Source organism: Ylistrum balloti, unplaced genomic scaffold, assembly GCF_031769215.1.
Source record: "Ylistrum balloti isolate Yb309-2 unplaced genomic scaffold, AGI_CSIRO_Ybal_v1 Utg370260, whole genome shotgun sequence".
Taxonomy (NCBI): Eukaryota; Metazoa; Mollusca; class Bivalvia; order Pectinida; family Pectinidae; genus Ylistrum; species Ylistrum balloti.
Genome location: NW_026782205.1, coordinates 300,818 through 315,270, shown reverse-complemented (window position 1 = coordinate 315,270; position 14,453 = coordinate 300,818). Strand labels below are relative to the sequence as shown.

Genomic DNA, 14,453 nt, shown 5'->3' with positions numbered 1-14,453 from the left:
GTTACAGGTAGGACAGGTGATATCAGATATCAGAATATGGTATGTTACAGATAGGACAGGTGATATCTGATATCAGAATGTGGTATGTTACAAGTAGGACAGGTGATATCTGATATCAGAATGTGGTATGTTACAGATAGATATCAGAATGTGGTATGTTACAGGTAGGACAGGTGATATCTGATATCAGAATGTGGTATGTTACAGGTAGGACAGGTGATATCGGATATCAGAATGTGGTATGTTACAGGTAGGACAGGTGATATCTGATATCAGAATGTGGTATGTTACAGGTAGGACAGGTGATATCTGATATCAGAATGTGGTATGTTACAGGTAGGACAGGTGATATCTGATATCAGAATGTGGTATGTTACAGATAGGACAGGTGATATCTGATATCAGAATGTGGTATGTTACAGGTAGGACAGGTGATATCGGATATCAGAATGTGGTATGTTACAGGTAGGACAGGTGATATCGGATATCAGAATGTGGTATGTTACAGGTAGGACAGGTGATATCTGATATCAGAATGTGGTATGTTACAGGTAGGACAGGTGATATCTGATATCAGAATGTGGTATGTTACTGATATCAGAATGTGGTATATCAGAATGTGTGTATGTTACAGATAGGACAGGTGATATCTGATATCAGAATGTGGTATGTTACAGAATGTATCTGATATCAGAATGTGGTATGTTACAGGTAGGACAGGTGATATCAGGATATCAGAATGTGGTATGTTACAGGTAGGACAGGTGATATCTGATATCAGAATGATATCAGAATGTGGTATGTTACAGATAGGACAGGTGATATCTGATATCAGAATGTGGTATGTTACAGATAGGACAGGTGATATCAGAATGTGGTATGTTACAGGTAGGACAGGTGATATCTGATATCAGAATGTGGTATGTTACAGGTAGGACAGGTGATATCTGATATCAGAATGTGGTATGTTACAGGTAGGACAGGTGATATCTGATATCAGAATGTGGTATGTTACAGGTAGGACAGGTGATATCTGATATCAGAATGTGGTATGTTACAGATAGGACGGATGGATATCTGATATCAGAATGTGGTATGTTACAGATAGGACGGATGGATATCTGATATCAGAATGTGGTATGTTACAGGTAGGACAGGTGATATCTGATATCAGAATGTGGTATGTTACAGGTAGGACAGATGAATGATTAATATCAATTTGTAACCTACACCATTTTCACAAGTGAAGTTTTCATACTCAGGAAGAGGTTAGTCCTAACTTTACTGTATGCTGTAGTATCCACTTTCTGGTCAGTGTATCATATAGACTAACCAGATGTAGATACATAACACAAGGTACTTAGACAGCAGGTTTACATACTTACTGAAAATTGTATAAACACATGTAGTATATATGTATACCTGATGCAGACAGATTGTTCCACTGGCCCTACTGGTCAGTAACACATCACAGATTTATACCTGATATAGATAGGTTGTTCCACTGCCCCTACTGGTCAGTAACACATCACATATATATACCTGATATAGATAGGTTGTTCCACTGCCCCTACTGGTCAGTAACACATCACATATATATACCTGATATAGATAGGTTGTTCCACTGGCCCTACTGGTCAGTAACACATCACTTATTTATACCTGATATAGATAGGTTGTTCCACTGCCCCTACTGGTCAGTAACACATCACATATATATACCTGATATAGATAGGTTGTTCCACTGCCCCTACTGGTCAGTAACACATCACAGATTTATACCTGATATAGATAGGTTGTTCCACTGGTCCTCCTGGTCAGTAAAACATCATAGATTTATACTTGATATAGATAGGTTGTTCCACTGGTCCTCCTGGTCAATGTTACATCACATATTGATAATAGACTGGTATTACATAACATATTTATACTTGATATTGTATCAATATTAAGTCTAGAAATCTTCAGACAACATGAACCCTTAACATTTATTTGATACTAGTCCCGCTAGAATATACAGGTATCAGCAGACTTTGGTAACGGCATTTGTGGAACACTTCCCCTCTGTCAATATTAATATAGTTGATTAATTGATGTCTTGGTAAAATTGATGACAAATCATGCAGATAACCTGTCACTATTTTGATGTAACAATGATTCATTCTTTGGCCAGTAAACTTGTTTGTGATTCTGGGGTGATATGGCTTGTTTCCATACTATAAATAGTATTTAATTCTCTTATGTTTCTGTACACAGTGAGTGCCTATGTAATTAATGGATAGTACAAACTCTCACTTAACACGGTTTGATACTGATTAATTTTGTAACGTTGTTTACATTGGATATTTTTGTACTATTTATAACATAAACTGGTTGTATGCTAATGAGATTTTATTTATTGCAGGTGAGGAAGATGCTTTAGAAACACCTGACTGTAAAAAGACACCTGTGTACACCTGACTGTAAATGGACACCTGTGTACAGAACACCTGGCTGTAAAAGGACACCTGTGTACAGCACACCTGACTGTAAAGTGACACCTGTGTAACACCTGACTGTAAATAGACACCTGTGTAACACCTGGCTGTAAAGAGAGATCTGTGTAACACCTGGCTGTAAAGAGACATCTGTGTAACACCTGGCTGTAAAGTGACATCTGTGTAACACTTGGCTGTAAAGTGACATCTGTGTAACACCTGGCTGTAAAGAGACATCTGTGTAACACCTGGCTGTAAAGAGACATGATTTAAAAGCTTCCTGATCCTACCTATCAGTACCTATTGACAGTTTCATACCTAGTTGGATTAATTAATCCATTGGACACTATAGTGTTTTTATAGCTTGTTTGTGTGTTACAATGACAACTGCTGGTCATTAGAGATTTATTTAGTCCATCCTAAAGGTAAGTCATCGTCCTATCTCAGCTGATAGTATACCACTTACTGACATATAGCTGCAGTTTATATTGGATAAAAACTAAAATAGGTCAAGGTTAAAGATCAAAGGTCACAGTTAATCTCATTGAAATAAAAAAAAAACTTGTGTACATGATATATCATGAATCTGAACTGATTCATTCAAATTCTTCCCCTAGTATCCCATCATTTTGGTGGACATCGATCAAGGTCACTCTTGACTATTTGTAGGTTCCATCTTGTTGGTCATCTTGGATTTTGACTTTGAAAGATTATAGCTTATTCTTGAGATGTGCTGGATGGATCTTTCTCAAACTTCATATGTAGGTTATCCATGGTCCCTACTTATGCCAATTTGATCGTATGATTGATCAGAAAAAGGGCTGATAGGTGGCCATCTTGGATTAGATAGTAATAGTTTGCTATCGCTATTTCTGGAAAAGTTGGGGTTTTTTTTTCAAATTTGATATGTAGGGATCCCTTGGTTCCTAGTTGTGTCCAAACGATTTTGGGACTGATAAGTAAAACCAAATGCATGACAGGCAACCTTCTTTGATTTTGACTTTGAACATTTATTATTGCTGTTTCTTGAGAGACACTGGATTCCTCAAATTTCATATATAGATTCCACTTGGTTCCATAGTTGTGCCCTTTTGATTTTGGAACTGATCAGAAAAAAGAAAATGGCTGGCAAGCAACCATCTTGAATTTTTCAGTTAAGATTATTATTACTATTTCTTTAAAGGAGTTTTTAAATTTCATATAATCAAGGGCATAAAACAGAGGAAAGAAGTGGGGGATGGGGGGAAAGATCCAACTTTAAAGGAATATATAAAGATTACACAATGATGGGTACCAATAACACCCTGGGATTTCTTTTTGCTTAATTTCTCAGCCCCTTTATAGTCTACTAACACCCAGCATGTTGTAGGGTATTGATAAGCCCCTATCTATATACAGGCAATCGATGTACACTGTCTTGACAAACAGGATAACTTCCATAGTTTATGTAATAGTTGCAGACACCTTCTTTCTAAAGAGCTCGGTAATCCATGACCTTTTGTTGTCACCTGGCTGACAGTACAACAGGATTGTCATGTCACATCAGAACATCTTAGCACCACTTAATGTTGTCTTTGGAATGACTTTAGTGTTGTAAAAACATTCAACAGTTTTGAAGAAGCTGTTCTAGACCAGCCAATCACTGTTATCACCAAAGTTTGGTCACTGAGATCACTGGTGTCATGGGATTTACCACACAGTCAGAATATAAGGAATAATCCACTTGTACCAGTGTTGTACTTGGGATCCAACCATTGGTGTTCCCTGTATTAATTCTGTCACATTTATCTGTAAGTGGTAATCTGTATGAGATTTACCTATAAATAGTCTCTATTAAAGTTAGAGATATGCTGATAATTTGTACCTGATATAACAGATGTCTTTTCATCTATCAGTATGATCATGTATTTAAATGAACATTAAACGGATGAATATTTTTCTTTTATCATCAGTGATATTAGTTCAATCAATGTATAGTTTATGTTTTTGCATTTTGTCTTTCCATCCTTCTGTCCTTCTGTCCTTCCACTCTCATATCTGGCATGTGGAAGTAGTGGGTTGTTGTCCAAGAGTGGGTAGCAGTGGGTATAATAATAATAATAAAAATTAATATAGGATGAAAATTATTGATTCTAAACATTGGTAATTAAATATAAAACAATATTACAAATTATTTTCTTTTTTAACAATTTTCTGTGTTGTATTAACATAAAGTAAGTTTACAGGTATGTAAAACTTGAATTCTGTCATTTCATATGATATTAGTTTTTCAACATAGGCTAATAGCACAGGTAACCAAAGGTAAAAAACACAGGTAAATATAGGTAAATTCATCTGAAATAGACCATAATCCTTCTACCAACATTCCTCAGTCCATGTTATTATAAAAAGGGGGCAAATCAGAATATAGTCAGTATAACAGGGACTGAGGAATGTTGTACGAAGGATTATAGTCTATTTCAGATGAATCTACATGGTCATGCAACACAGCAATTCTATTATATAAAACATGTATTATGAAATGTAAAATTATTGTATATATTTTAGCTTTATTTAAAAGAAATGTTTTAAAAAGTTTTTTTAGTTTTGTAGTTACACAAGTATTTCCACATTTAGGGCAATTAAAGCTAACCAGTCTTGTTATGAAACAATGTGATGTATATTTCAGAAGAAATATTCTATCATTATCTCATTTAAAATGCAAAATATTTCGATAAAGAAATAATATTATTTATGCCAATTATTTGATATGATCCTATAATATAACATTTGACCTGTTGATATAAATGTAATCACAGACAGAGCCTAGGATTGGTAGGTAGGGTTGTATAAACTGTGCCATTATCAGGAACCTCAGGTTGTCTTCTACTGTGTGCCAAACACACCAGACTAGTTATGTAAACAGTTCACATCATCAGCTAAACATCTGCAGTCATTACACTCTCTGCTTTCCCACTTCAATAGAGTATTCTCTAGGTGTACCTGTTTCAAGGATTTATATGCATTTTGCAGCTTCTCATCTGGTACAGCAGGTCTGTGAAATGTCTGTGTGAAACAAAGGACACTTCAAAGTCTATACAGCCTGTTAATGCTATTACATGAGAAGTAGATGGCTATCGCTCAGATTTCACATTTCTGAGGTTCCTCTTCATAATTTCATATGCCATGTAGATTTTTAACTGTCTTGCATCTTGAATGATTTCATTGAAAAAAGTATGATAATTTGGTGAATTTTGAGAACTTTTAAGTATTTTCAAATGAATTATCTCTAACAAGATAAAGCAAGTTTTTGGCATATTCAGTTAGATTTTTTTGCTAAATTTGTGTATTTTGGACTTTGAAAATATTAACTTGGTGATATATTATTAAGAAAATGGTGGTAGGCATTTTTATGTACATAAAATTACAATAGCCGTTATATTAGTGGACAGATACTGCAGAGTGGCATGCAGTCCTTTTATCATCAGCTTATGTTATCCGTTATGACCTATGGGTTGGTTAGTTGACAGGTATTCTGTCTCCACGACATCTTCTATTTCCAAGTATTTTCCCATCGGCAAACATCATTGCTCTGGCATTGTAAAGACCTATGGGTCATATCATACAGTCCTTAAACTGTGAAGCAGTGGGGAGTCCGAGGACTTTGTCTACACTAGTGACTGTCCCTCCTTTGGGAAACTCATGTTTCCAATTATAAATAAAGGTCAGTTTTTCAGTGACAGATTCATGGACTGACAAATAGAGTCAGAATCATGTTCCTTCATGCTCATACTCGTATACTGTCACAATTTGCAAGCTAGGTGGTAGCAGACAAATGTCTTTTTAGAAGAAGGACATTAGTTTAATCGGAAGAACTTAGTTACTTAGGAGGACCATAGTTTAGTCGGAAGACCTTAGCTAAGTAGGAGGACCTTAGTTAAGTAGGAGTACCTTAGTTAAGTAGGAGGACTTAGTTAAGTAGGAGGACCTTAGTTAAGTAGGAGGACCATAGTTTAGTAGGAGGACCCTAGTTTAGTAGGAGGACCATAGTTAAGTAGGAGGACCATAGTTAAGTAGGAGGACTTAGTTAAGTAGGAGTACCTTAGTTAAGTAGGAGGACTTAGTTAAGTAGGAGGACCTTAGTTAAGTAGGAGGACTTTGTTAAGTAGGAGGACCTTAGTTAAGTAGGAGGACTTTGTTAAGTAGGAGGACCTTAGTTAAGTAGGAGGACTTTGTTTAGTAGGAGGACCTTAGTTAAGTAGGAGGACTTTGTTAAGTAGGAGGACCTTAGTTAAGTAGGAGGACTTTAGTTTAGTAGGAGGACAATAGTTAAGTAGGAGGACTTAGTTAAGTAGGAAGACCATAGTTTAGTAGGAGGACCTTAGTTTAGTAGGAGGACCATAGTTAAGTAGGAGGACCATAGTTAAGTAGGAGGACTTAGTTAAGTAGGAGTACCTTAGTTAAGTAGGAGGACCTTAGTTAAGTAGGAGGACCTTAGTTAAGTAGGAGGACTTAGTTAAGTAGGAGGACCATAGTTAAGTAGGAGGACCTTAGTTTAGTAGGAGGACTTAGTAGGAGGACTTAGTTAAGTAGGAGGACCTTAGTTAAGTAGGAGGACTTAGTTAAGTAGGAGGACCTTAGTTAAGTAGGAAGACATTAGTTAAGTAGGAGGACTTAGTTAAGTAGGAGGACCATAGTTAAGTAGGAGTACCTTAGTTAAGTAGTAGGACCATAGTTAAGTAGGAGGACCTTAGTTAAGTAGGAGGACCTTAGTTTAGTAGGAAGACATTAGTTAAGTAGGAGGACTTAGTTAAGTAGGAGGACCATAGTTAAGTAGGAGGACCTTAGTTTAGTAGGAGGACTTAGTTAAGTAGGAGGACCATAGTTAAGTAGGAGGACAATAGTTAAGTAGGAGGACCTTAGTTAAGTAGGAGGACTTAGTTAAGTAGGAGGACCATAGTTTAGTAGGAGTACCTTAGTTAAGTAGGAGGACCTTAGTTTAGTAGGAGTACCTTAGTTAAGTAGGAGGACTTAGTTAAGTAGGAGGACTTAGTTAAGTAGGAGGGCCATAGTTTAGTAGGAGGACCATAGTTTACTAAGAAGACCATAGTTTAAGTTTAAACTACACAAAGTAATGATACTACTTTAATGTTATTCTGAGGTTTTATAATTATGTAATGTGCAATAAATCATGGTCAGAAGTTTACCCATGCCAATTGTTGTGTTGCCTTTATCATACCCATTCTACCTCCTCAACAACGTTAGACGCTAGAATCAGGATGTAAATCCCTGTCTGTAGATCAAACAATGTACAGACTATTCTTCCTCCACTACAAATTGATTCCAGTGATGCTTGCTGTCTGTAATCCTTGTACATTGTAGATGTGTGTTATCTATATCAGATTGAGTCATTTTCAGAAAGTTAGACTCTTTGCAACATTTTTAACTCTGATGATAAAGTACTTTTTTCTTCGACAATTTTTTAAACTGCAGCATTTGCCTGTCAAACATGACATTCCAAATGTCATAATTATTTTGGCTTATAGATTGCTAGGATGAAGCCTGACAAAGTTTGTGATGAAAAGAAATGACCTTAACCCTTATTCAATGGCACAGCGATTGAATTGTCAAAAATTTGTAGAAGACTGTCTGGTGCACCAAAAGTTCGAGAAGTAGAATATTTGGTGGAAAAGTATTTCTAGGTGAAAGTCCGACAAATTTTGAGTTAAAAAACAAATGGCATTTACTTACAATCCAGGTCATAATATTCACTATTGAGTATTAGAAGTTGTTTAATGTGGAAATTAGTTAAAATTGATTGGATGTGACTGCTTTGAATGCCAATGGTATATATATCAATATATTTGTAATTATTAAACACTGCTTCTAATTTTGACATACGTGGAATACCAGGCGAATGATGCAGGCACATTGGGCCTCTTCTTTAATTTGAGGTTGGATTATGATTATGTTGACTTGTTGATATTTTTTGTTGTTTTTACTGTGTTACAGCTTGGTGTATGACCAGGGGAGGAAAAGATCTGTTACCATAACAACCACAGTTATACAAAATGGCCAAAGTTGGTTTTATAAGAGTGAAACTCATGGAGGTGGAGAAGGGTGCCAGAATGGAATCTAATGCGGGTGACCTGTTTGACCCCTATGTGGCTATCAATGTGAAGGAATCGGTGAATACACCAGGTTAGTATCATTTGCTGACTAGGATAGTCCTGCAGCCATCCAGGCATTACATGCAGGCATACACGCATACTAAACTGGATAGACTCACTAACATGTGACAGTACACCAAAAACACCACACAGAATATGCCAGTGAGAAGACAAACACACCTTTCTGTAATAGGATGAAAGACTAGTTTCACAAGAACAAATGATTCCATTCATGGGAAATTGTGCATCCTTCTTGTTCTGTACACTTGAACATATGCAGAAATGGAGTTTCTTTCATATTTAATATGAACATTTACCAAAAATAAATCTGTACTTAATATTTTGCTGTTGAAAGTTTGTAGTTATCTGTGATATAAATCATGTACCGTCTCATGTTATAGAAGTGGGATGATGAGTGAATCCATTACCCTTTTTAAACCAAGGAAACACTTCAAGATGTTCACACCTTCAAACAAGATTTTCTACACTCCACCAAAATTTTTAGGGAAGCATATATCTGCCAATTTGTTTGCCTCTCCGACTGTCCTTTCATATCCAGAACCGAACTTTGGCCACAGTCAAGCAAGGATTATGAAACTTGGTGTATACATTAGTGATACTAAAGGGATGTGCAGTATACCAACTTAAGGGCCAAAACCCCTTAATAACAGAGTTATTGCCCTTTGCTAAAATTTCTTGTTGGGAACATAACTTTACTTTCATTTAAAATTAGGACGATGGAACTTGGTGTGTACATTTGTCATACCAAGAGGATGTACAGTGTTCCAAATTCAGGGTCTGCTTCCCTTTGAGTTATTGCCCTTTGATCAAATTTTGTGTCCGCAGCATAACATTGCTTTCATTTATAAACTAGGATAAGGAAACTTGGTGTACACATTGTCATACAAAGGGGATATACAGCTACCAACTTCAGGGCTAAAACCCCTTAATTACATTTTGCACATACTTTCCCTGTTTCACAGATGTTATCAAGCTGAATTCCTTTTAATTCTGTTGTGGCTGACACTTCATATTATGTACATTTTACATGGCATTACATGTACATTGTAGTTACTTTGTTATCAAGATTACTTCTATGACAGGTTAAAGGAACAATGACAGCATTGTAACTCAGGTGACCATTAAGGCCCTTTTGGCCTTATGAATAAGCCTAGAGATTGAGGCAGAGGGGCAGTAACTTTATATTTTTTCTTATGGGAATTACTTTGATGTGTCTGCCTTACTATCCAGGTGACCTATGCAGGACCTATTGGCCTCTTATATCTAAGAGCACTACCAAGAATGAATGTGACCTTACATTAAATGGTTACTATTTAAAAGCTGTTTTATCAAGTTATCTTAAAAGTGAAACATTCTGCATGTAGGTAGAGGACCACAGCTTGTACAGAAGAAGAGAACAATTTATCCGGAGTGGAATACATGCTTTGATGCACATCTTTACGAGGGACGTGTCATTAACATGATTGTCATGGAAAGGCCCAACCGTCTCCTAGCCGAAGTTACAGTCCCCTCACAGACTTTGGCGGAAAAATGCAACGATGGCAATATAGCCACAGTATGGGTAAATAGACTTTTTTGTTTTGTCCAGTTACCATAAATGTTTTTTAGAATTTCCTTATAGATGGCTGGCAGTGACCTACATTAGCATTACCATACTAACTGGTTTACAGAAAGTAATCTCGTAGCTTATGTTTAACACTATATAAAGATTTCTGGTCAGTCCACTGATAGATCAGTTTCTTTTTACAATCAAACACGATTTATTGTTTCTGGTCAAACCCAATATTAGAAACACATCATTGCTAACTCTTATTAATTACGGCAGGTGACCGTTACCAAGCACTTGCAGACTGACCATCGTCTGGGTATGATGGACAGCAGTTTTCTAACCCTATCTTACCCTGTTGTGAGCCTTCACACTATATTAGAAAATGAAATTTGCAGCGGAAACATAACATCAAGCATGGTCCTGAAAAGAATTAGAGTTGAAAGGATAATTTATACAAATGGCTCAATGAATAACTTTGTTCCATTTATTTTAATGTTTTAATTTAGCTGTCTTAACACTAATCACAGCAGAACATTATCCATCACAAATTACTTATGGAATAGCAATCTGTTTTGGGTGACTGCACTGATGTAATAATCAGGGGTAAATTTTTATAGTGTACTGTCTGGAAAATAGGAAGAAAATAATTGTACCTCATTTGTCCTCATGTCATGGTTTTTAGACTATTTAAACAGAGTATATTTGTTTTATTTATTGAGGGTCCACCAAAATGGTGATATTGTCAGTGGACTCTCGCTGATGTTTATATGTGAAACCCATTGATTAACTAGTTTGGTGCCTTGTACTTAACTTTATAGATATTTCTAAGGGTTAATATTTCTCAAATAGTCTTGACTAGATACATGGGTGAATAATCCTTAAATCATCTTGACTAGATACATTGGTTTGGTATTCCTCAAATAGTCTTGACTAGATACATTGGTTTGGTATTCCTCCAATAGTCTTGACTAGATACATTGATTTGGTATTCCTCCAATAGTCTTGACTAGATACATTGATTTGGTATTCCTCCAATAGTCTTGACTAGATACATTGGTTTGGTATTCCTCCAATAGTCTTGACTAGATACATTGGTTTGGTATTCCTCCAATAGTCTTGACTAGATACATTGGTTTGGTATTCCTCCAATAGTCTTGACTAGATACATTGGTTTGGTATTCCTCCAATCATCTTGACTAGATACATTGGTTTGGTATTCCTCCAATAGTCTTGACTAGATACATTGGTTTGGTATTCCTCCAATAGTCTTGACTAGATACATTGGTTTGGTATTCCTCCAATAGTCTTGACTAGATACATTGGTTTGGTATTCCTCCAATAGTCTTGACTAGATACATTGGTTTGGTATTCCTCCAATAGTCTTGACTAGATACATTGGTTTGGTATTCCTCCAATAGTCTTGACTAGATACATTGGTTTGGTATTCCTCCAATAGTCTTGACTAGATACATTGGTTTGGTATTCCTCCAATAGTCTTGACTAGATACATTGGTTTGGTATTCCTCCAATAGTCTTGACTAGATACATTGGTTTGGTATTCCTCCAATAGTCTTGACTAGATACATTGGTTTGGTATTCCTCCAATAGTCTTGACTAGATACATTGGTTTGGTATTCCTCCAATAGTCTTGACTAGATAAAAGGATTCCTCTATCAGCCCTGGATAACTATAACCAGACAATCAGAACATGCATGTTTTTCACTGAGCTTGTACTTAAAGTATTGTTTTTATTCTAAAGGTCACTTTTGCCAGAAATAAGGTTTCACTAGCAAACACTTTATTTCATACAGATTGTCATCATAGTCTTTGATAAACTTCATAATTATGTTTGCATTCAACAAAACTGTACGCCAAATAACCAGTACAATGTTTTGACCAAGGTCAAGGTCACTTTTGGATTGTAACCTTGACCTTATACACAAAGCATATCCAGCAGAATTATCACTTGAGAAGCATTACAGTGAATCTTCACAGCTTGTACTGGACAAATGGCAATATCAATATGATAGTTGAAAAGTATCATCTGAAGGTCACTTTCCCCAAAAACGTTTTGTCATCAATCATATTACAATAGTTATTTCGTTAGCAATACAATTTCCTGCAGGACCCATTGATGCATGAAATATAAGATATAAATACTGCAGTGTTTTGCTATCTGTAATACAACAAGCTTGGGCATCCTTTATGTATCAACTCGACTTGTATAGATGTCACCCCAATTTGATATACAGATCCAGTCAATAAGTCTGTAACTGATTCACGCAAAGCTAAGACTGCTTTGGTGGAGTGCCAATTGTTTATGACCACCAATGTTATTAACACAGATCAAACATCCAAGTGTCAGCCATTTGTTATCTACACTTCAGCTTATTACAGAATGAACAATAATTTGTAAACATCCGATGGTCTTCAGTATTGTTTACACTCAGAGTTCGGAATTTGATGTGATATGTAAAATTTTAATTAATTTGTGTCTTTAAACCTCTGGTACGAAAATAAGATGTCAATCCAAAAGAGAAAGTTGGACTGATAAATGTACTTGATTGTTACAAAAACCATGTTATACAAGTAGTTTCTTCCTAAAGGAAATAACAAAGATCTGTCAGCTCACTTCAGATCTTAAACATGGAGTCTGAAAGATCTGTCAGCTCACTTCAGATCTTAAACATGGAGTCTGAAAGATCTGTCAGCTCACTCCAGATCTTAAACATGGAGTCTGAAAGATTAGTCTTCTAACTCACTTTATACTTTAAATATGAGAAAGAAGCATCGATCTGTTACATCACTTCAGATCTTAAACATGGAGTATGAAAGAATTGTCAGCTAGCTCACTTTATACTATAAACATTGAAGATAGCATAGATCTGTCATTTCACTTCAGATCTTAAACATGGATACATGTGTAACCATAGTTACGTGACATCACGATAACAGTAATACTTGATTTTAGATAATCATTCACATAATTATAACTTTCATCATCAAAGTTGGAGACCATTTGGAGGACACTATTTTGTTACCTCTGAAGTCACAATTTATATACACCATGGATGTTTACATCCTAAATCCTACTGGTTGATAAAATAAAAAAGGTTCAAAGTCATTGTATTTCTAATTTGTTGTTAAGTTTGAAATAATTAAAAATTACATAAAAAAAATTACATGTAAATGAGTCAATTGTTGAGGAAATGGCCATTAAACTCTGGAAAACGTTTTTCAAGTTTTCCTAATTAAAAATGACCATACTGCCTTACTAGTGTTATTTTCCTGTGTAGTCACTGAGATTTGTTAATGGTATTGAACACTACAGTGTCTTAGAAACATTCAAGATTTAAAAACGAAAACAAAATGTGTTATTTCTTTTTCAGCTGGAATTAAAACCATCAGGTCGACTACAAATACAAGTGCGATATTTCTCTGAAAATGAAGGTAAGTAATGACATATTATCTTAGAATTCTCTTAAACAGACAACAAAATATTATAAATAACAAATATTCATAGTTTACCCGTCAAATTCTCATGGAGTTAAGTATTAAAAAATAAAACAGATGATTTATACGTGAAGTATCTCCGACCCATCCCCTCAAGATTTTTCCTGCTGGTGCCTGTATTAGATACTATCTCTAGGTTAAATAAGAAACGTGCCTTTTTAACAATATAAGATGTAAATGTCAAGTCAATCTTCCTTTGAAATTCATTCGACAGATACATGATTTAAATGTCTGGTAGAATGAACGACCTCACACTCCAAAAAAATTAACAGATAAATCTTTTCATACTGTAAGGAATGGGCAGCCATTTTCTCACAATAAAGTCTTGTTTTCCAAGAATTAGTGTTTAAGGATTTTACCGCAATATCTAATAAAATTGTTAAAAATTCAGGGGCACACATGACTTTTTCAAACATGAAAACAGATCCGGTTTATAAATTGTACCGTACTGTCAATGATCTGGAATCAGTTCTACGTATTTTACTATATCTGATAATTCCTCACAGCTCTGCCTGACCTTTGTTATTTTGTATTTGTTCTTTGGCTTTGAAAGAAATTATGTGAATTGTGTGTGTTAGTGGATGGTAGACAGCTCCCAGTTGTCTGCAGTGATCGTCATTTGAAGCGAGATATATCCAACTAGTGGTGACAGGGGAGACCATAGCCAGCTATCCTTTATAGCTACCGTCAGTGGGAATCTAATGAAAAACTTGGCTAGATAATAAAAAAATAGGAAACGACTTG

The 14,453-nt window shown here is 35.6% G+C and overlaps 1 protein-coding gene across 2 annotated transcripts in view; it reads left to right on the top strand.

Moving 5' to 3' along the window:
• LOC132552587 (protein kinase C delta type-like) overlaps positions 1 to 14,453 on the top strand; it is a 66,753-nt gene that overhangs the window by 18,073 nt on the left and 34,227 nt on the right. For both annotated transcript variants that reach the window (XM_060216773.1, XM_060216772.1), the window contains exons 2-5: positions 2,405 to 2,902; positions 8,469 to 8,657; positions 10,012 to 10,208; positions 13,586 to 13,646. In XM_060216773.1, coding sequence (XP_060072756.1) covers positions 8,528 to 8,657; positions 10,012 to 10,208; positions 13,586 to 13,646 — 388 coding nt within the window. In that variant the 5' untranslated portion in view covers positions 2,405 to 2,902; positions 8,469 to 8,527. The remainder of the gene's footprint in view (positions 1 to 2,404; positions 2,903 to 8,468; positions 8,658 to 10,011; positions 10,209 to 13,585; positions 13,647 to 14,453) is intronic.